This window comes from Sorex araneus, chromosome 3 (assembly GCF_027595985.1).
Source record: "Sorex araneus isolate mSorAra2 chromosome 3, mSorAra2.pri, whole genome shotgun sequence".
Taxonomy (NCBI): Eukaryota; Metazoa; Chordata; class Mammalia; order Eulipotyphla; family Soricidae; genus Sorex; species Sorex araneus.
Genome location: NC_073304.1, coordinates 217,229,220 through 217,250,948, shown reverse-complemented (window position 1 = coordinate 217,250,948; position 21,729 = coordinate 217,229,220). Strand labels below are relative to the sequence as shown.

Here is a 21,729-nt window from a genome sequence, read left to right as displayed (position 1 = left end):
TTAAACCGCATCTGGAGAGTTTATTAAATAGAGTGGCGACATGGGGAAGGACACTCAGGCGTGGGGAAGATTAGAGAAGCGGCTTGGAGAACTGATGGGGCAGATCATGACTGTCCTCTCAGACTCTCTGGGAGTGGTCACGGCCTGCCCTCAGCTGGTCCAGCCAAATGACTCAATGTTGGGGCCCAGCGAAACTGCTTTCCTCAGACCCCACAGTGCTGGGAGCCACCGGGGTCACACCCAGTAGGGCTGTGAGGCCCCCAACTCAGGTCTTCCACATGCAAGGCCTGAGCTCTCTCCCAGCCCCTTCTCAGACTTCGGTGAGACCAAGAACCCTTGAGTAGGTGCTCAGGCACGGTCAGTGCCCAAAGTTGCTTCTGCCTTGCAAGCCGTGAGAAACTGCAGGTTTGACCCAGGGTGCCCCCCCCCACGCATGCAGCTTTGCTCTTTACGTCCCCCGCTCCAATAGTGTCCAGTCTCTGGCTCCCTGCAGCTGTGTGTAGTGACACTATTCCCTCTGTCACTACAACAACTGCAAAAAGGAGGAAGGAAGAGGGAATTTAAAAAAAAACTTTAAATATCTTAGGACTGCGGGGTAAGGTGCTTGCCTTGCACGCAGCTGATTCAGGTTCCATGCTCAGCACCCCATATGGTCCCTTGAGCACTGCCAGGAGTCGGTCCCTGAGTGCAGAGCCAGGGGTAAGCCCTGAGCACAGCTCGGTGTAGCCCAAAGCCAAAAGAGTCAATAAAGGGAGCCAGAGAGGCAGCAGAGAGGTGAAGGCGCGTGTCTTGCACGCGGCTGACCCGTGTTTAGTCTCCAGCACCGTTTAAGGTCCTCTGAATACTGCCAGCGGTGTGGCCCAACAGGCTGGAGCATGTAATTTGCATGCCAGAGGCCCCAGGTTGATACCTGGTACCACATAGGCTTCCCCTAAGCACCACTGAGGCTCTCAAGCTCTGAGCCCAGAGCAGCCCTGAGCACCACCAAACCCCACCCCACATTATTTTTTAAAAAGCAGAGCTTCTGCTCTCAGATAACATACCTGCCCTTGTAAGAGATGAAACGAGTGTGTAAGAAACACAGTGAAAGTAACTCCAGGTTACTTTGCAGCTGGGGAGATCAGGGGCGGTTTGTGGGATTGGGTGGGCAAAGGGGGCAGATACACTACTTTGTCGCTAAAAGATATATGGGGGGCCAGGGAGATAGCTCAGTGGGTAGGGTGCTTGCCTTTTATGTGGCACACCCATGTTCGATCCCGGCATCCCATATGATCCTGCTGGGTCCTCCAGGAGTGATACCTAAGTGCAGAGCCAGGAGTAAGTCCTGAGCATAGCCATGTGTAGCCCCCAAACAAAACAAAAGAAAAGTGCATAGGATTTCAACTCTGAGAATGGTGGGGAAAGGTATTTAAAGCCATTAGAGGGGACGAAATTGCCCTTTGGGAGCCTGTGGCGGAGAAGACAGAGGAGAGGTGAAGATAGTATTTAGAGGCAGAGGGAGGAGAAGGGGAGAGAAAAAGACAATAAGGAAAGGAGTTAATGTCCTTTAAGAAACGAGAGTGTTAAGAAACAACGTGAGTAGTGTTGGGGCTGTTGGGGCTGCTGGGAAGTGGAGGGGCAAGGGGTCTGAAAGGTCCTGGGACTGAGAAGTCAAGGGGTGTTTGAATATTTTTGAGGGAACAGATTCAGTGACTCATAGAGGCAAGTCAAATTATAGGGCATTTTACAGAAGTTTTGAGGAGGTATGTGACTTACTAAAAACAGATATTACTTTTTTTTGCTTATTTGGTTATGTTTTTTCTTTTGGAGATGACACCCAGCAATGCTCAGGGGTTATCCCCTGGCTCAGAAATTACTTCTGGAGGGGGCTGGAGCGATAGCACAGCGGGTAGGGCGTTTGCCTTGCACGCGGCCGACCCGGGTTCAAATCCCAGCATCCCATATGGTCCCCTGAGCACCGCCAGGAGTAATTCCTGAGTGCAGAGCCAGGAGTAAACCCTTTGCATTGCCGGATGTGACCCCAAAACCCCAAAAGCAAAAGACACACACACACAAACACACACACACACGCACACGCACACATACATGCACACACACACACACACAAAAGAGGACAAGTTTGATTTGATTTGAGCCACTCTGATGAGTATTTTGCCTTCTTTTCTCTGCTCCAATAAATCTGCATGTCGAGGGACGGAGTGAGTGTCTTCATTAGAGCAGACTATAGTGTCTTGCCTGGTGGTTTTGGTGGGCTGCATTTGAAGAGCGGGTGTTAAACCGAGTACTCTCGGGGCGCCTTAGTCCCCCATGTGTTCTGATATTCAGCTCTGTTCAGATTCACAGGGCAGAGCCATCAGGAATCGCTGAGCCCCGGTGATCTCGCAGACAGACCTGCAGATCTCTTATCTAAAACTGGTGAGACTCCAAAGGCAAACTTCGAGTCTCCCAGATACTTTTCTATAAATCCAGGGAACTTCCCAATGGCCCAGTTGGTCCCACTGCTATTCTTTCCCTTGGGGCCTGGGGGCACAAATACTGTCTTCCTGGTCCCATGGCTCCGTCCTGGAAAAACTAAAGCCAAGATTTGATGTGGAGCCAGATCGGTGTCCTGTCACATTCTAGGCCCGGCCCATTCACACTAAAACCAAGTAAGGGAAGAGGTTGCTCCTCTGGCCCCATCTTTTCAGAATACCCAGCACCGAGCGCTTGAGCCCTACACGGCGACTGACCGCAGAATGACCTGCGGCTGTTCCTATGAACATTTTATAACCAAATGCTCAGGAGCCTTTTGTGCTGGCCCTTTCTCTGTGCTGCCTTGGGGTTTCAGCAGCTGGAGTTTTCCGTTGAGGTTCTTTTAAACGCCTACATGCACCGCGAAGAGCACTCAGGCGTTGGTGGGATAGCACCCGCAGCTGGAGCGGCGAGGAAGGGCGGCGGGCGGCAGCCTCAGGTGCAGCCTTCTCCAGAAAGTAAAAATAAAATTTCAGGGCTGGAGCAAGTAGTCCAGCTGGTAAGGCACTTGGTGATCCAGATTCAGTCCCCGACACCACATACGGTTCCTGGAGCCTGCCAGGAGTGATCCCTGAGCGCAGAGCCAGGGGTAAACACTGAGCACTGTTGGGCGTGGCCCACCCCCCCAAAAAAGAAAAAAAAAAACCAAAATTACTTAAGCTAATACATTCTCTCTGGGAGCAGAGAAGCCCTGCACAGAGAAAGGAGGGAGCAGCCCACCTCCCCAGGGGGAAATGGGTCCTGGCTCCTCAGAGTGGGACCCAGCTGCCTGGCCTCCAGCCTTCATCTCTTCTTGGGAAAACACTCGGAGTGGTAGCCCAGGGCCCGCAGGGAGAAGCCGGGGCTGCAGCCCGGCCCCACTGTCGGTGGCTGGTCTCTGTCTTGCTCCGTTAAGCAAACGCAGTTAACAGATGAAAGGTGATCTTGATAGAAGTGAAAATGGAAACTGGAGATGAAGGGCCGGGCAGACACAGCTGCACTGTACTTCCTCCTCTGTGGCACGGGAGCTGCTCTCACAGGGCTTTCTTGAAGGACATTGGTTTGGTTTGGACTGGTTTTTTTTTTTTTTTGGGGGGGGTGGGCAGGAGGGAACCACATCCAGTGATACTCAGGGATTACTCCTGACTGCACTCAGGATTTATTCCTGGAGGGCTCTGGGGACCATATGGGTTGCGGGGATAGAACCCGGGTCGGCCATGTGCAAAGTAGATACCCTACCCTCTGCACTATCACGCCAGCCCCAAGGGACATCCTTTTTTTCAAAGGCTCCTTTCCTGGGTATGTTTTGATTTTTTTTTTTATACCACCACCCCACCCCCTCCCTGCAAACACCCCTTCTCCCCACCCCCCAGAGAGCAGGGCCTGCCTTAGCAAGAAGCTGCCTTAGTTTCTGTGTCTGGGGTGTGGGAGCGCCTGGAAGTTTCACACCCAGACCTTTTGCTGTTAAGGAGGAGAGTGGCTTTGGATGAATCCGCAGTGTCCTTGGAAAAACAAAAGTGGGTGGGGTTGGATGCTCTCTCCAATTCCTTTCTAGCCCTAAAATTCCCTCCGACACCTCCTCTCTGCGGAGACCTGGGTTCGATCCCCAGCACGGCAGAAAATAAGTAAATAAGGGCTGGAGCAATAGTACAGCGGGTAGGGTGTTTGCCTTGCACGCGGCCGACCCGGGTTCAATTCCCAGCATCCTATATGGTCCTCTGAGCACCGCCAGGGGTGATTCTTGAGTGCAGAGCCAGGAGTAACCCCTGTGCATCACCAGGTGTGACCCAAAAAGCAAAACAAGAAACAGAAAATAAGTAAATAAAATTCAGGGCACTGTGTGATGGATTCTTCGTACACAGGGATAGATTCCCATCTCGAAGACCCAGTGTTGGGAGACGGAAGCAACTGTTTATCAGCCTGTTCCACATATTTGTCATGATCGTATCTGGCAGGTGTGCAGCATCTGCTAGTGTCAGGACATGAACTGGCCCTGATCGTCTCTCTGGGGCTCGGCTTGAGAGGGTTGCACCCCTTTCTCAGACACTGCCAGGCCAGCCAGTGCAGGGGGTGGGGCGTGGGGCTTCCTCTCGTTGGTGTCCTGCAGTCCTAGGCTCTTGAGCCTTGGGGCGTTGATGCCCTTTCCCCTCGCTTAGGCTGAGCTCCGTTTACCTGTGTCTGTTCTTCAGAAGAGCCAGTTAAAGAATTACTTCTCCTTTTATCTTTCTCAACAGCATTTCGCTAGCATTGCCAGCTTCCTCTCCATTCAGTTTATCAGTTCCCTAAGAGATAGGGCGATAAGGCTTGTCATAGCAACTTCGGTACACGCAAGGGGAAGGGACAAAGCTCAGCCAAAAATCAGAAACACCAGGTAAATTATTTAAATCTCCACCTTCGTGCTGTAAATTGGACACATTTGAAGGACCGAGACAGTGTTTTCTCCTGAATGCCTGAGAGCTCAGCACCTTTTCTTTAAACGGCAGCCACAGAAAGGAAAAAAAGGTACTAGAGATGGGTGAGCGCTGGTCCACGTGGATTTGTATGGTCCCCTGGTGCAAGAGTAATCCTAGCTAGCAAGACCTCTGGATGCCTGTGTGTGAGTGTGTGTGTGTGTGTGTGTGTTTTCTGCCCAGGGCCCCGACTCCAAACAGGAGTGAGCATCGTCGTGGGGAGTTTCCTTGCTTTGTCGAGGTTCTGTTTACTTCCTGCGACCTTTAATTATCAATTGTGGGTCTTTGCTCTTCAATCGTGCCAAATGTAGTCATTGTTCATGCCTTGCTTTTTTATCTTGCTGGCAGACAATTCGATGAAAGTGAAAGATGAATACAACGAAAGGGACGAGAATGTTTTAAAGCCGGAGCCTATGGGAAATGCAGAAGAGCCTGAAATTCCTTATAACTACGCCAGGGAATATAACGATTATGACAACATTAAACTGGAGAGGCACGTGGTGGCCTACGAGAGCGGCAGGCCGGCCAGCGGGAAGATGAATTGTGACGTGTGTGGGTTATCCTGCATCAGCTTCAACGTCCTCATGGTGCACAAGCGGAGCCACACAGGTAAATAAAAAGTTCCCTTTCTCCACTCCCCAAAAATGCCTTGTGAGAAGCAAAGTCTTGCAATTTGGGCCAACTTTGATTTCTTTCCTAGGTTTCTGCCATCATCACTCACTCTGCATTTCCATTTGCCCAGGGATTTTTTTTTTTCCCTTTGTAAATCCTGCTTCCCTTGGCCTTTGGCAGATACCCTGCAAATGCAGTGAATAAACGACTATGGACCACAGTGCCCTGGGTCAGCCAAGCGCTTCCTAAGTTGGGATAGAAATGTGTGGACTGCTTCTTAAACATCTTTTCTCTGCTTTTGGCATAACTTTTTACAAAGCAGATCATGGGGCCAGAGAGATAGTGCAGAGGTTAAGGTGCTGGTCGTGCACCCAACTCACTCCAGTTTGATCCCTGGCACCCCATAAGGTCCTTTGAGCACTGCTAAGAATGACCCCAGAGCAAAGAGCCAGGAGTAAGCCAAACCCCCACACCCAAATCAAATGAAAGTAGATCACCTTAGCATATGGGGGTTTCAGTTTGGCAGATGAAAGGAGCTCATTTTTATGACCAGTTTTTAAGAACTTATCTTCAGGCAGCACAAGGGATGTGGCCAGTAGGTGGCTTTACATGTATGAGCCCAGCCCCCAGCCCCATCTTGTATGGCGGCCCCCCCCCATCTCCTCTGGAAGTGACCCTTTAGGGTCCCCCACAACAGTGACAAAAGGGTGTACAGGGCTGGAGCGATAGCACAGCGCGGATAGGGCATTTGCCTTGCACATGGCCGACCCAGGTTCTATTCCCAGCATCCCATATGGTCCCCTGAGCACCGCCAGGAGTAATTCCTGAGTGCAGAGCCAGGAGTAACCCCTGTGTATCGCACCGGTTTGACGTAAAAAAACAAAAAAAAAGAGAAAAAAAAAGGATGTACAGACAATAAGAAGCAGGCAGCCTATGGAAATGCATCCAGACACTTCACACCCTAAGCCCTGTCAGTTCATCTGCAGACTTTCCCCTATGCAGACCATCTAAACAGAAGACCCTCAGCATCTTACAGAGGCTGGGGTCTGAGACTTTGTCCATGAGGTTAGATGTGAAAGGAGCGCAAAGCTTTTCTTGCTCAGCATCTAGGAAGTTCTGATCAAGTTCTTCTAAAGAGATGATTGTTTCTTTTTCTTCTTTTTGTGCCACACCCAGAGGATGCTCAGAATTTACTCCTGGCTCTGCACTCAGGAGTCAGTCCTGGCGGACTCAGGGGACCCTATGGGATGCCTGGGATGGAATCCAGGTTGGCCGTGTGCAAGGCAAACGCCCTACCTGCTATACCGTCTCTCCAGCTTGGAGACGACGGTTTCTTTGATGGAAGACAGGAGGCTCCCTAAAGCAGCTTTCCATCAGGGCTCTCCTCACTGAGAAGGAAGCCGTAGGCAGGGACAAGTCTGTGCCTGCTGCATTCACAGCTTCTGCCAGATCCCGGTGCCACCACACTTGTCTACAAGATGTACTTCTGCCATGGGCGGGCGTCTCATCCATGTCCCTGCTTCTCCACTTGCTGGGTGATGAGAAATCTCATTTTTTTGTCCTTTCTTTTTTTTTTTTAAAGGTGAACGCCCATTCCAGTGTAATCAGTGTGGGGCATCTTTTACTCAGAAAGGTAACCTCCTCCGCCACATTAAACTGCACACAGGAGAGAAGCCTTTCAAGTGTCACCTCTGCAATTACGCCTGCCAGAGAAGAGATGCACTCACGGGTCACCTGAGGACACATTCTGGTGAGTGCAAGCAGGGAGCCCTGTGTCTACTCTCCGTGCTCCCCAGAGCCTTCACAGAAACTGGAAAGAGTTAAGGACGGAGGTTTCCATCCGTCATTCCTGCTTGGGAGGGTTACAGCAGCAGAGACCTCTAGGGCTAATTACCCTTCCATTAAGGCATTAATTGCTCTCCGTCTGGCTCACTGGGGGTGATCATTGCCTTCCCATCCTCAATCCCCTCCAGAGTCTCACATGCCCCATAGAAATGCTTCCTTAATTTTTGTACACACACACACACACACACACACACACACACCATAGCCATTAAGTATTTTCTTGTGATAAACTTTATTAAAGGATTATTTTCCCAACACACACACACACACACACACACACACCACACTTTTCATGCAGAAGTCTGGACAGACAAAGATGCAGTTTGTCAAGGATGAAAATGTGTGAGCTGCGTAAAAAGAAACAACTGAGACCTTAGTGGGCTATGTTTAAGGGATAGGGGTGGTTTAGCCAGTCTGAGCTAAATTTCTTCGCGCCACCTTTCTTCTTCTGGACATATCTATGTAATCTTTAATCTCTAAAGAATAATCAGAATTTTTTTAAAAAGAATAATTAGAAATAAGAATTCATAAAAAATCTATGCCTTGGTGTGTTTTTACCCCTTTTTATGACCAAGACTATAAATATATGCATATATGTATATAATTACATATATATGTGTATGTGTATGTGTATATATATACACACATATGTATACTTGTATATGTACATGTGTATATATATATTCCAAAAAATATTTTACTAGAAATAAAAGACAGTTTATTTTCAGATTTGGGGCCTCTTGTTGATGTCATCTAACAAAATTTGAATTTAAACAAAAATGAAAGGTCTATTAAAGTTTTCGATGCATTTGAAAAAAAAAAAAGAAAGGTTTGTCTTGATGTCAATCCATAGCTGCTGTGTTGCCTAAAACTCAACCCCGAGTCTACAACAGACCCCGGTCATCAGAGCCTTAGGATAATTTGGTCAGCTGCATTAAAACCCATCAGCAGATAGCAGAAGGGTTTTTCTCTTTTGGAGGTCAGGCAGGGAATTGTCTATACCCAGGGGTGGCAGGAGTGGGGTGGGATGGGGGCATGGCTGCCAGCTAGGGTTCCTGGGTCCTTGGCATGCGAAGCTGCAGCAGGAGGCCCTTGAGTTATCTCCCTGCCTCAAGAGGATTTATTTTACAGATCATTGTTCAGAGTCGGGAATTAAGACTGAGTTTGAAGCCTTTGCTGTGCATGCAGCTGTCCCAGGTTCAGTCCCTGGTACCTCATGGCTCCCCAATACTCCCTACCCCCAGCAAGTGTGACCTAAAAACAAAAGAAGACTGAATTTATAATTTATTCTCCAAAATTGGAATTGTTCTTTTTTTGTTGTTTTGTTGGTTTTCTTTATTTCCAGACTGACAACAATAGTCTTTTGGTTATTTGGTTGGTTGGTTGGTTGATTTTACTCCTGGCTCTGCATTTATATGGGACTACATGGGATGCTGGGGATTGAACCCTGGTCAGCCGGGCCTTGTCAGCAAGGCAAACACCTTACCTCTGTCCCTGCAGACCCCGCATTAGTCTTTTTAAGACAGATTTCAGACTCAATATTTTTAACTGTAGTGGACCTGTATTTGTTTATTTATTTGGGCTTGGGGGTCACAGCCGGCCATGCTCAAATGCTCCTCAGACTTGAGGCTGAGGAGAGTCCCTCCCAGCAGTCTCGGGGGAACATGGGGTGTTAGGGATCAAGCCCCAGCCTTCTGCTTGCAAAGCCTGGGCTCAGTCCCCGTGAGCCCTCTCTCTCTGGCCCGAGAGAAAGTCGTTTTGCAATGGATTCTCCTCTGTTATTCAGGCTATCCTCACTCGGCTCATTGTTGTTTCCAAATACAGCCCAGACTTGGCTAGCTCCGCTTGGTGAGGGGAAGCTAAATCTACCCATCCGTGCCGCTGCCCTCGGAGGCCACGTGGCGCTGAGTGGCCGCCTCCCACAGACAGCAGGCTTCCTTCCCTTCAGCCAGATGGAGGGCACAGAACCAGGCATCCCTCCCATGTTGTTCTTCAACCACGCGATCCTCCTCCAAGATGAAAAAGAGCTGATCTCTTTTCCCGAAGGAAAAGCATGGGCTCTGGCTACTGAACAATAACCGTTCCGTCCGAATTCCTTCGTCGGGAAAGAGCTGGGGGCTGGGGGTAGGGCTGTCCTTCGACAGACACCCCAGACGGGTGGTCCATCACGGACTGCGCCCTGATTTCCGTGTATTCAGCTGAAGAGTAGTGTGGGTACAGAGATAGCAGCGTTGGGTTTCTCTCGCCCCTGCTAGTGGATGATGGCCATGGAGCCCCAAGACACCATTTTTGCAGTCCCCGCCGCCGGTCCCTGAGTGCCCCCTCTCTGTCCTTTCAGTGGAGAAACCCTATAAGTGTGAGTTTTGCGGAAGGAGTTACAAGCAGAGAAGTTCCCTTGAGGAGCACAAGGAGCGCTGCCGGACGCTCCTCCAGAACGACCTGGGGGAGACGGGTGAGTTCCTCCTGCACCCCACACCCCGCCCACCCGCACCCACGCAGACACATGTGCACACACGCGCACACACACACATACACACACACACACACACACACACACACACACACACACGAGGCACACACTGTTTCTGCAGAGCTCCATAGTGACCAGTGAGACAGGAAGGCCTGCCCGCATGGGTGGTCTATCTTTTATTTGTGTGTTTTTGATTGGGAGCCACACCCAGTGCTGTGCTCAGGGATTACTCCTGGCAGGATTGAGCCCAGGTCTGCCGTGTGCAAGGCAAGCATCCCAACCACTGTCCTCTGGCTCTGGCACCCAAAATTTCTCTTTGAGTGGGAAAGAGAGAACATACACAAAGTTACTTATTCAGTATTTTAGAATATAGCACTGTTAAGAAAATCAAGCAGCTAAGGAGAAAGACCAAGGAACTAAAGCACATGCTTTCCATGTTGGAACCCTAGATTTGAGCCCCAGAACCACATGGTCCCATGAATTGACAGGAGTGGCCCAAAAAGAGAAAGGAAAAAATGAGAAGGAAAGAGAAAGGGAAAAAAGAGATATAGAAAAGCAAATCACAGGGCCGGAGTCATAGCACAGCGGGTAGGGCGTTTGCCTTGCACGCGGCTGACCCGGGTTCGATCCCCGGCATCCCATATGGTCCTCCAAGCACTGCCAGGAGTAATTCCTGAGTGCAAAGCCAGGAGTAACCCCTGAGCATCGCTGGGTGTGACCCAAAAAGAAAAAAAAAAAAGCAAATCAGGAACTGTGGGTGAGTCCTTCAGGGAAAGCCTCTAAGTGACTTTTTTTTTTTTGCTTTTTGGGTCACACCCAGCGATGCTCAGGGGTTACTCCTGGCTCTGCACTCAGGAATTACTCCTGGCGGTGCTTGGGGGACCATATGGGATGCGGGGGATCGAACCCAGGTCGGCCGCATGCAAGGCAAACGCCCTACCCGCTGTGCTATCACTCCGGCCCCTCTAAGTGACTTTTTAACTGACTTAATGGCAGGAAAACAGAACCTGCCCATGACTAGAAGGTGCAAAGGCCCTGGGGCTTGCATTTGAAGAAGCCTAAAGTAGTGTGTGTCTGTAATGGTGAGTAATGAGAAGGAGGCCAGTCAGAGTGAGGGAAGCCAGATCTTATCAGACTCATAGGGCATTGTAAAGATTGGCTTTTACTTTAAGTAAAACTAAAACTGTTCAGAGGGTTTTGGACAGAGAGGTGACCTGATTGGCCAGCTCACTTGAGAACAGTCACTCTACTTGCTGTGCAGAATAGATTATATAGTTTTTGAGGCATGGGCCACCCCTGGTTGTGTTCAGGGCTTACTCCTGGCTCTGTACTCAGGGCTCACTTTCGGCAGGACTCTGGGAACCATATGGGATGCTGGGGACCACACCTAGGTCAGCCACATGCGAGGCAAACCCCCTACCTGCCCTACTATCACTCCGGCCCTGGATACATCCTATTTGGGGTAGGTTTGGGGGAGTCTGATGAGAATGCCATGACAAGATAATCTCAGGAAGAAAAAGAGTGTCTCGGTGGCAGGAGAGGCATTGAGAAGTGGTCTCTCACTTCTAAAAAACAGAGTCAACACGATTTCCTGCTGGTCCGACGTGGCATGTGATGGAGAAACACCGAGGGGAGGCAGAGTCATGAAATCGTCAGCAGGCCCCTGTGTGATATCCGTTCATTCGGCACCATTCACTTAGACTTAGGAAAAAGATTGATTCTGGTCGGGGTGGCTCGGAGGGTGCCCCGGGAAGGAAGGCCTGTCTGGCCTGGGCTTGTCCCCTGAGCTGGCAAGATAGGCTCTAGCCAGGCACACTCCTGAGTGGGAATAAGCAGGTAAGGGGATGAATGAATGAATGAATGTTCTGTAATTACAGTTGTCAAGAACTTGTCCACCACACTGATAATTCACTGTAGCAGAATCTTCTTTGCACAAGGCCCCCAAACCCTATGGCTGTCTGCCCAGATGTGTACTGGCGTGTTCGTGCTTGGTGGTTCCTCTTCCACCGAGTGTTTTAAGGGGTACCTCGTCACAGTGTCCAGGTGCATGCCTGTCCGTGAATCAGCAGTGGCCCTTTTCTGTTTTCAGGCCCAGCAGCCTGAGTGTTTGATATCACATCTCTGCAGCTGTCCTCTGTCCCGTGCCCTGGACCATCCGCCTGGCTCTGCCCCTTGGGATGCCTGGCATTTGACCCTGAAGGCTGGGACACCTCCTCCTGGGGTTTGGTCTTAGCAGTGGCCGCCTTTCAGTCCTCAGAACTTTCCCAGCCATAGAAAGGTCCCAGCCACAGGACAGCGGCCAATGCGAGATCGGGAAGAGCGGAGTGGCAATCTCGCGGAGTTGAACTGAACCCGTTGTGAGCGAGAGGGAACTTGGCTTCGATAAAGGCCGTTTCGTGGTGCCGGGAGCCGGCCAGCTAGACTCTGTTGGTTCGCCCTGCTTCCGCTTTCTATCCTGAAGGCACCGAGGGTTTCATCAAGGAGTTGGATTTCCCCCCTATTTCTAAAGAGAGATGTTCTCTCTCCACACTGGGGGTTGTGACATCGCCGGTGACACACTTGAGGTTAGCCAGGTCATCTCAGGCCAGCTCTGTGTTTCACACAACAGATAAACCTCGTCCTGGGAGAAATCCCTGAGAGGAACCAGAGCTTTGAACACCAGAAGGGCTCAAGGGGGCTTCAAATCCTCCCTCCACACGTTAGAGGTGTGGAGAGTGAGACAAACCAAACACTCGGGGATTTCTTCCTTAAAAATCATTGGAATTTGGGGCCTGAGCGATAGTATAGAGGGTAAAGCTCTTGCCTGGCACACCGCCGCCCCAGGCTCTAGCCCCAGTACCCCATATATGGTCTCTTGAGTCCCATCAGGAGTGATACCAGAAGTAAGCCCTTAGCACTGCTGGGTGCGGTTCCAAAGCCAAAAAATAATTAATAATTTAAAATAAAATCACGGCCCTGGGGCTGGAGCAATAGCACAGCGGGGAGGGCATTTGCCTTTCTCATGGCCGACCCAGGTTCGATTCCCAGCATCCCATATGGTCCCCTGAGCACCGCCAGGGGTAATTCCTGAGTGCAGAGCCAGGAGTAACCCCTGTGCATCACTGGGTGTGACCCCCCCAATAAATAAATAAATAAATAAATAAATAAATAAAATCAGGGCCCAATCTGGACAGGGTGCTGACATCTCAGCTGGCCAGTACCGGGTTCCCAGTGTCTTCTCCCCCACCTTCGCTCTGTTGTAGTTTCAACACTCCCTTGGTTGTGGTCCCCCCTGTGGGACTCATGCCGTGAGGTGGACTTTGCCATGGAGCTGTCCTCCTGCCCCCAACTCCTGGTATATACCTTGACCCTTGGTCACCAGCTTTCCAAGTGATGATCCTCATTGCAGCTGTGGATGGAACCCTTACTCATTAAGTCTGCTTTGGTTTGGGGGCCACACCCGGTAGTGCTCAGGGGTTACTCCTGGCGCTGCATTCAGGAATTACTCCCGGCATTGTTCAGGACCACATGGGTTACTGGGAATTGACCCACAGGTTGGCTGTGTGCAAGGCAAGCCCCCTCCCTGCCGTGCTATCACTCATCCCCTCATTCTTATCCACAGTAGCTTACCCTAGAGTGATCACCAAACTGTCCTGCAAACCCCATGTGGAAGTAGGACTTCCTGGAAGCCAACATGATCCAAGAGGGCTTGAAGCCTGTCTCCAACACAGTGTTGCACTGGACAGTAACAGCCATTTCTGATCATTTCTATCACTCCCTCCCTCCCTCCCTCCCTCCCTGCCTGCCTCCCTCCCTCCCTCCCTTCCTCCCTCCCTCCCTCCCTGCCTGCCTCCCTCCCTTTCTTCCTTCCTTCCTCCCTCCCTCCCTGCCTGCCTCCCTCCCTCCCTCCCTTCCTCCCTCCCTCCCTCCCTCCCTCCCTCCCTCCCTTCCTCCCTCCCTTCCTTCCTCCCTCCCTTCCTCCCTCCCTTCCTTCCTCCCTCCCTCCCTCCCTCCCTTCCCTCCCTCCCTTCCTTCCCTCCTTCCTTCCTTCCATCCTTCCTTCCTTCCCTCCTTCCTTCCCTCCTTTCTTCCTCCCTCCGTCCCTTCCTTCCTTCCTTCCTTCCTTCCTTCCCTCCTTCCTTCCTTCTTTCCTTTCTTCCCTCCTTCCTTCCTTCCCTCATTCCCTCCTTCCCTGATTCCCTCCTTCCCTCTCTCCCTCCCTCCCTCCCTTCCTTCCTTCCTTGCTTCTTTCCTTCCTTCCTTCCTTCCCTCCTTCCCTCTCTCTCTCCCTCTCTCCCTTCCTTCCTTCCTTCCTTCCTTCCTTCCTTCCTTCCTTCCTTCCTTCCTTCCTTCCTTCCTTCCTTCCTTCTCTTTGCTTTTGGGCCACACCCGGTAGTGCTCAGGGCTTACTTCTGCCTCTGTACTCAGGGATCACTCCTGGTGGGGCTTGGGGGAATCATAGGGGGTGCCAGGGATTGAACTTCAGCCAGTTGCTTGCAAGGCAAGCACTTTACTCTCTCTGTACTATTGCTCGAGCCCCATGATCATTTTCTTTTATTCTTCATTGTATTCCCTGTGTCCCAGGCTGTGTCAGAGTACTCGGTGGAGATAAGTGAAGGGAAACTCTTCCCTGGAGGAACTCATTGCCCACTTGCCTATTCCTGGAATACCCAAGTCTAATAGAGATGTTGGTGTTGTTGCTAGTTCTGTCTACATTCCTGTACTGGGCATATGAGGGAGATCATCACGAGTGATAGGACAGCAGGTACGGCTTTTGCCTTGCATGCTGCTGACTCAAAGTTGATCCCTGGCATCCAATATGGTCCCTGAGCACTGCCAGGAGTGATTACTGAGTGCAGAGCGAGGAGTAACCGCTGAGCATTGCCAGGTGTGGCCAAACATACACACACACACAAACACACACGTACAAATACACACAAAAGGAGATTCTGCTTCTGCCGTCTCAATGGAATATATGTGAAATTAGAATGAACATAGGCGAACATGAATTTCATTTTCTCATTAGCTTGATCTTTATCCCAGAAAGATACTAGCAGCTGGTATAGACATTCATTTAGCCTCATTTCACACAAATTATGAATACTTGGAGCAGCACATATTTTTGTATGACAGTGAGTTCTAGCAATAATGTGACTTTAAAAGTAATTGAATAATTATATTTATTTATGAATATTGGATTCAGAAACCTTTTGTCTTCATTTTCATTGTTTCTGTGGAGCTAATACACACATGCAAGCTTCAGAATAAAGTTATATTTCTACCAAGTAGCAGGTCAAAGAAAAAGTTTTAAGTGTTTTTATGAATTTATTTTCCCAGCTGATTATTCTTGTTTAAAATCATTGCTGTCAAGGCCAGAGAGATAGTACAGTGGGTAGGGCACTTGCATTGCATTCTGCCGACCCTGGTTTGATCCCTGGCATCTCATAGGGTTCCCCAACCACCGCCAGGAGTAATTCCTGAATGCAGAGCCAAGAGTAACCCCTGAGTATTGTCAGGTGTGCCTCCCCACCCCCCACCTCCAAAACTCAGTACTGTCAAGCCAGGAATGTGGCTCTAGGGACTCACCTTGCATGTGTGAGGCCCTGAGTTCCATCCCTAACACTGAAAAAATAATCAGTACTTTCTTGGAAATGAGAAATCGCTCAAGTGATAGAGCACAGTCTCGAATGTGCGGACCCCTGGATTCAGACCCCCCCCCAAAATGCATAGCCCCCGAGTCCCACCAGCCAAGACACAAACCATTAAGCTTAACTGCTGGGCCTCGCCTCTTAGGAACAGCTCTAGACCCTTCAAGCTTCTCTGAGTGGAGCCCCTATTTAAAAAAAAAAAAAAAAAACATGGACCAGAGAGATAGTATAGCAGGTAAGGTGCTTGCCTTGCACACAGCCTATCTGGCTTCTGTCCCCAGCACTACATATGGTCCCCAAGTACCACTAGGACTGATCCCTAAGAACAGAAAGAAAGAGAGAAAGAGAGAAAGAAGAAAGAGAGAGAGAAAGGAAGGAAGGAAGGAAGGAAGGAAGGAAGGAAGGAAGGAAGGAAGGAAGGAAGGAAGGAAGGAAGGAAGGAAGGAAGGAAGGAAGGAAGGAAGGAAGGAAGGAAGGAAGAAAAAGAAATCATTATAGCCTAAGAGATAGGACAAGGGTAAAGGTGCTTTCTTTGCATGTGACTGACCCCAGTTGATCCCTTGTACCTTATGGTCCTCCCAGCATCGCTAGGAGTGATCCCTGAGCACAGTCAGGTGTAACCCCAAAACCCTAAATAAAGAAATAATTTTGAAGCAGTGCTATTCTCAGATTGGAACGATAGCACAACGGGTAAGGCATTTGCCTTTCACGCAGCCAACCCGGGTTCGATTCCTCCATCCCTCTCGGAGAGCCCGTCAATCTACCGAGAGTATCCCGCCCGTTGGCAGAGCCTGGCAAGCTACTCGTGGCATATTTGATATGCCAAAAACAGTAACAGTGAGTCTCACAATGGACACATTACTGGTGCCCACTTGGGAAAAGTGATGAACAACGGGAAGACAGTGCTACACTGCTACAGTGCTATTCTCAGGTAGTGTTTATTCTATTTTCCTTAAAAGGCAATAACTTTAAATTTCTTTTATGTTTGTTTTGTTTTGTTTTGGAGCCACACCCGGTGGTGCTGAGGCTTACTCCTGGCTCTGTGCTCAGGGATCACTCCTGGCAGTGCTCACCACATATATGGTGTGCGGATCTAACTAAGATTGGCCACATGCAAGGCAAGAAACTTAACCCCTCTATTATCTCTCCTGTCCCCAAAGACAACATGTTCATGTAACGTGTTTGTGAGAGCCTGCCGTCTTCGGTTGTAGTCTTGTGAGACAGTTCTTACTGCACGGCTGACATCCCTTTGGTTCCACTCTTCATTAGCTGCTACACACACAGGAAGTAATGCCTCTTCATCGAGCTCCTTAACACTTTAACCTAATGAAGGATTTTGAGCAAAAACCAAAGCACAACAAATCACATGGTTGAATCTGCCAAACGCTTTGAGATAGAAACTGTATCCTGGAGACAGTGAATCAAACACCAGACAAACTCTTAATTCTTGGGCACAGATGGAAGTTTCTGTAGTCATAACCTCAATATTAGCCTTGTTATTTCTTTTTCCTTTTTCTTTTCTTTGGTTTCAGGCCACACCTGGTGCTGCTCAGGGCCTACCCCTAATTTTGCATTCAGGGGTCATTCTGGTAGAGCTCAGGGGACCATAAGTGGGGCCCCGGGATTGGACCTGAGTCATCCAGTGTCTAACCCACTGTCCTATATCTCCAGCCCTTGTTATTTTTTTTTAACATGTCTAATATCATTTGCTAACAAAAACTAGTATGCCTGTGATGTGGAAGCCAAATGACGTGACGGGGGACCTGGTTCCGTGTGAAGGGCTCCAGCCACGGATCGCCCACACCCACCCTTGCATCACGAAACTGCCAAACACCACCCAGGAAAGGATTTCCTGTTTCGTCACTGAAGCCCATTATCTCGCTCCCTTCCTATCTTGCCAAACTGGTTTCCCTCCACTTAAATTTCAGAGACGTGATGCTGTAAGATAACAAGTCTAGACTGTATAAATAGTTGGGTTGAAACTTGAAGCGGAGGACATAGTCCTCCCTGCCCCCTCCCCCTTTTGAGTGTACAACCTTAGGACCCCCACCCCACCCCCTTGTCATCCAGAAAAACGTTGTGACAGCAGAGATAGACTTTGTGTCATGAAAGGCGCTCAGGCCTTGGAATTGTGTGGAGGCGATTAGCAGTAGGGAGACGAGCATTTGGGGCAGGAAGTGAGAGCACAGCCTGTGCCACGCAAATGTGAGCCTCACTCACCCACGAGAACTCACCGTCCCTCGAGAAGGATAAACTTGACGTCTTACCTTCAAGGGCTGGTGTCTTCGAGCTAGTCGTTTGTGTGAATGATGGGGGGGGGGGGACAAAGGATGGGACCCCCCCACACACACACACACCTCCCGCCTCCAGATTTGTTTCAGAGAATTTCTTCGGATTTAACTTGAGTTGTGAAAAACGGGCAGATTTCCCAGCTTTACCTCAAATGATCTATCATAAATTTCAGAGTTTGTATCTTTGAAAATGCATTCAGGGGATGGAGCCATAGTACAGCGGGTAGGGCATTTGCCTTGCATGCAGCCAACCAGGGTTCGATTCCCAGCATCCCATAAGGTCCCCTGAGCACTACTGGAGTTGTTCCTGAGTGCAGAGCCAGGAGTAACCCCTGTGGGGGCTGGAGAGATAGCATAGTGGGTAGGGCGTTTGCCTTGCACGTGGCTGACTCGGGTTCGATTCCCAGCATCCCATATGGTCCCCTGAGCACCGCCAGGGGTAATTCCTGAGTGCAGAGCCAGAAGTGGCCCCTGTGCATTGCCAGGTGTGACCCCAAAAAGCCAAAAAAAAGGAGTAACCCCTGTGTATCATCACCGGGTGTGACCCAAAAAGTCAAGAAGAGAAAATGCTTTTATTTTTGACATGGATTTACACACTAAGAGTTGCCTAGAAATGACAGCCACGATCAGCGTGATGAGTAAACCAAGGATGTAAGGTGATGTTGGGGCCAGAGGAATAGCACAGCAGGTAGGGTGCTTGCCTTGCACATGGCCAACTCAGGTTCGATCCCTGGCACCCATATGGTCCCTGAAGCCCTACTAGGAGTAATCCCTGCATGCTGAGCCAGGAGTAAGCTGGACCCCAAAACAAAACAAGGAGTGACGTTTTCTCGGAAAGGTGCCATTGGAGACATGCACTAAGAATGTTGTTTTGGTGAGCAGATCACCACGTTGGCCTCCTCCCGGATAGAGGATTTTGAGGGTCTGCTAGCTTGTTGGACTGGAGTGATAGCACAGCAGGTAGGGTGCTTGCCTTGCACGCAGCCGACCCGGGTTCAATTCCTTTGTCCCTCTCGGAGAGCCCGGCAAGCTACTGAGAGTATCCCGCCTGCACAGCAGAGCCTGGCAAGCTACCCGAGGCGTATTCAATATGCCAAAACAGTAACAAGTCTCACAATGGAGACGTTACTGGTGCTCACTCAAGCTAATCGATGAACAACGGGACGACAGTGCTATAGTGCTACCTTGTCAGCCATGAGCCTTTGCTTCGTTGAGATGGGTATGGTGAGGGAGAAGTGAGAGATGGTAAAGGTAGGTGGGTAGCACCACATGGGGCTGGGTCCTGTGAGGGCATGAACAGGCCTTAAGGTCTGTTGGACACCACGCAGAGGAGTATGTGGTGGAGAATTTGAGAACAGTGGCACTTGGGGCCAGAGCCCCAAGCAAGGGGCCAGAGCACCATGGAGCAGAGCACACAAGCCAGGGCACAGTGGGTCAGGAGCTTGCTTTGCGCACAGCGGAGTGTTGGGTTCAATCTCCAGCATGGTCCTTCGAGGCCTCCAGGAGTGATCCCTGAGCACAGAACCTGTAAACTACCACGGCCAGGTGTGGCCCAAACCACCCCCACTGCCTTCCCACTCCCGGGGGCGGGGGGGGGGGGATCATGGCTTGGTGGTACTGTTGGGATAAAGTGAAGCATCCCTTGATTCTGCTGTCACTCACGGATGACGGAGAGGCGATATATGCACGCTCTCCAAATTGCTGGGAGCAAAATCAATTTGCATGTCACACCCAAACCCAGCTGCCTCTCTGAGTCTCCCCGAGGACAGACCCTCTCTCACGGGCTCGGGAACTTCTTGCAAATCCCAGGCCCTTGTCTTTCTCTGCTCCCGGGGCTCCGGGTCGGTGCCACATCTGGTAGTGGTTTGTGTGAGAGGAAATCGTCTCTGTGATAGTTTCCTGTGGGGGCCCAAAGACCCGGCCCGCTGGGGAGCTGGACACATTCGGCTGCCAGCAGTGCCCTGTCACCAGAGGGCCTGTCCCTTACAAGTGTCCAGAAGTCATGGTCATGGTGATGGACTGCCCACCCCAAAGCTGCCCATCTCCTCCCCTGACCCCCCTGACTCCTGACCTCTCCTCTTCTCGGGGACACAAGTTCTGGTGCCAACACAAGTCCTGGAAGCTTCCACTGGGGGCTGGGTCTGATATCGTTAGGGTGGAAAAACACTTTTCAACGAGAAATTCAATGTTTGAAATACATTGGTCAGTAGCAGCATCCTCTTTGCCTTTCTGTTGTTGCTGTTATTTGAGGAGTCAGTGATCATCTTATTTCTGAACTTGTTTAAACCCTGAGCAGAATTATTTAATATGTAAGAACTGGCATGGAGGGGCTGGAGCGATAGTACAGCAGGTAGGGCATTTGCCTTGCACGCGGCCGACCCGGGTTTGATCCCCGGCATCCCATATGGTCCCCCGAGCACTGCCAGGAGCAATTCCTGAGTGCAAAACCAGGAGTAACCCCCTGAGCATCGCTGGGTGTAACCCAAAAAGCTAAAAAAAAAAAAAAAGGAACTGGCATGGAGTCTTGAAGAACCTGCCAGTGGTCCAGTGGGAGTGTTTCAGACTCTGGGCTCTCCTCTTTTGGTGCGATGCATAGGGTCCCTGGCAGAGACTGGCCACTCCCGCCCAAGGCGAGGTCCTGTCCTTCTCCTGGAATGTCCAGAGACCAGGGAATCCAGTCACAGACACCTCGAGTTTTCACTCTGACAGCTTAATGAATTTTGGCTTCTACTTTTTTTTTTTTTAGTGTAATTCCAGAATAATTTACTGGAAAACAAGTTTCACTTTAGAAATACAAAACTTATTGAATACATTTGGTACCTATTTTTATTTTTATTTTATTTTATTTTTTACTTTTTGGGTCACACCTGGTGATGCACAGGGGTTACTCCTGGCTCATGCACTCAGGAATTACTCCTGGCGGTGCTCAGGGAACCATATGGGATGCTGGGAATCGAACCCGGGTCGGCTTCGTGCAAGGCAAACGCCCTACCCGCTGTGCTATCACTCCAGCCCCCAAGTACCTATTTTTATTTATTTATTTATTTATTTATTTATTTTGCTTTTTGGGTCACACCCAGCGATGCTCAGGGGTTACTCCTGGCTTTGCACTCAGGAATTACTCCTGGCGGTGCTTGGGGGACCATATGGGATGCCGGGGATCGAACCCGGGTCGGCCGCGTGCAAGGCAAACGCCCTACCCGCTGTGCTATCGCTCCGGCCCCCAAGTACCTATTTTTAAAATAATGTCCATTAATAGTATAATTATTGAGCCTCAACTCTGACACTGATATCTCTACACCAATATTTTACTCTCAACTACTGTAGATTTACATAAGTCTTAGTTCAAGGAGTTGTAGCTGTCATACTTGGCTCTTCTTTTACAAGTTCATCTAGCTACCTACGTCTTTTGTTATTCCATCTTGGTTTCTACTTTTTTTTTTTCTTTTTGGGTCACACCGGGCAATGTACAGGGGTCATTCCTGACTCTGCACTCAGGAATTACCCCTGGCGGTGCTCAGGGAACCATATGGGATGCTGGGAATCTAACCCGGGTCGGCCACATGCAAGGCAAACGCCCTCCCCGCTGTGCTATCACTCCAGCCCCTTGGTTTCTACTTCTTGAGAGATATTAGAAGCGTATGTGTCCTTCACTTGAGTTTGTTCCTCCTGAAACACTGATGATAAAACAGAAAGGAAATATTTGTAGTTTCAGCCCCATGCTTGCACAGGGCAGCAGGAAGCCAGCAAGGACAGCGGGGCGGGGAGAGGGTGCTGGATACAGACAATACCCTGTTTATGAACAGGGGAGTTGACTTGGTTGTCTTGTTTTGTTTGGGGGCCATGTCCAGCAGCGCTCAGAGCTTAGCCCTGGCTTTGTGCTCTGGGATCACTCCTGGTGGTGCTCGGGGGACCAGATGGGGTGCCAGGAATTGGAAGTCGGG

The 21,729-nt window shown here is 50.1% G+C and overlaps 1 protein-coding gene across 2 annotated transcripts in view; it reads left to right on the top strand.

Moving 5' to 3' along the window:
* Window positions 1–21,729, top strand: part of IKZF3 (IKAROS family zinc finger 3) — a 90,692-nt gene that overhangs the window by 53,270 nt on the left and 15,693 nt on the right. The window contains exons 4-6 of one of the 2 annotated variants that reach the window (XM_055132064.1): window positions 5,289–5,549; window positions 7,135–7,302; window positions 9,736–9,849. In XM_055132064.1, the coding sequence (XP_054988039.1) occupies window positions 5,289–5,549; window positions 7,135–7,302; window positions 9,736–9,849 (543 nt within the window). The remainder of the gene's footprint in view (window positions 1–5,288; window positions 5,550–7,134; window positions 7,303–9,735; window positions 9,850–21,729) is intronic. The other variant, XM_055132065.1, reaches the window with a different exon arrangement.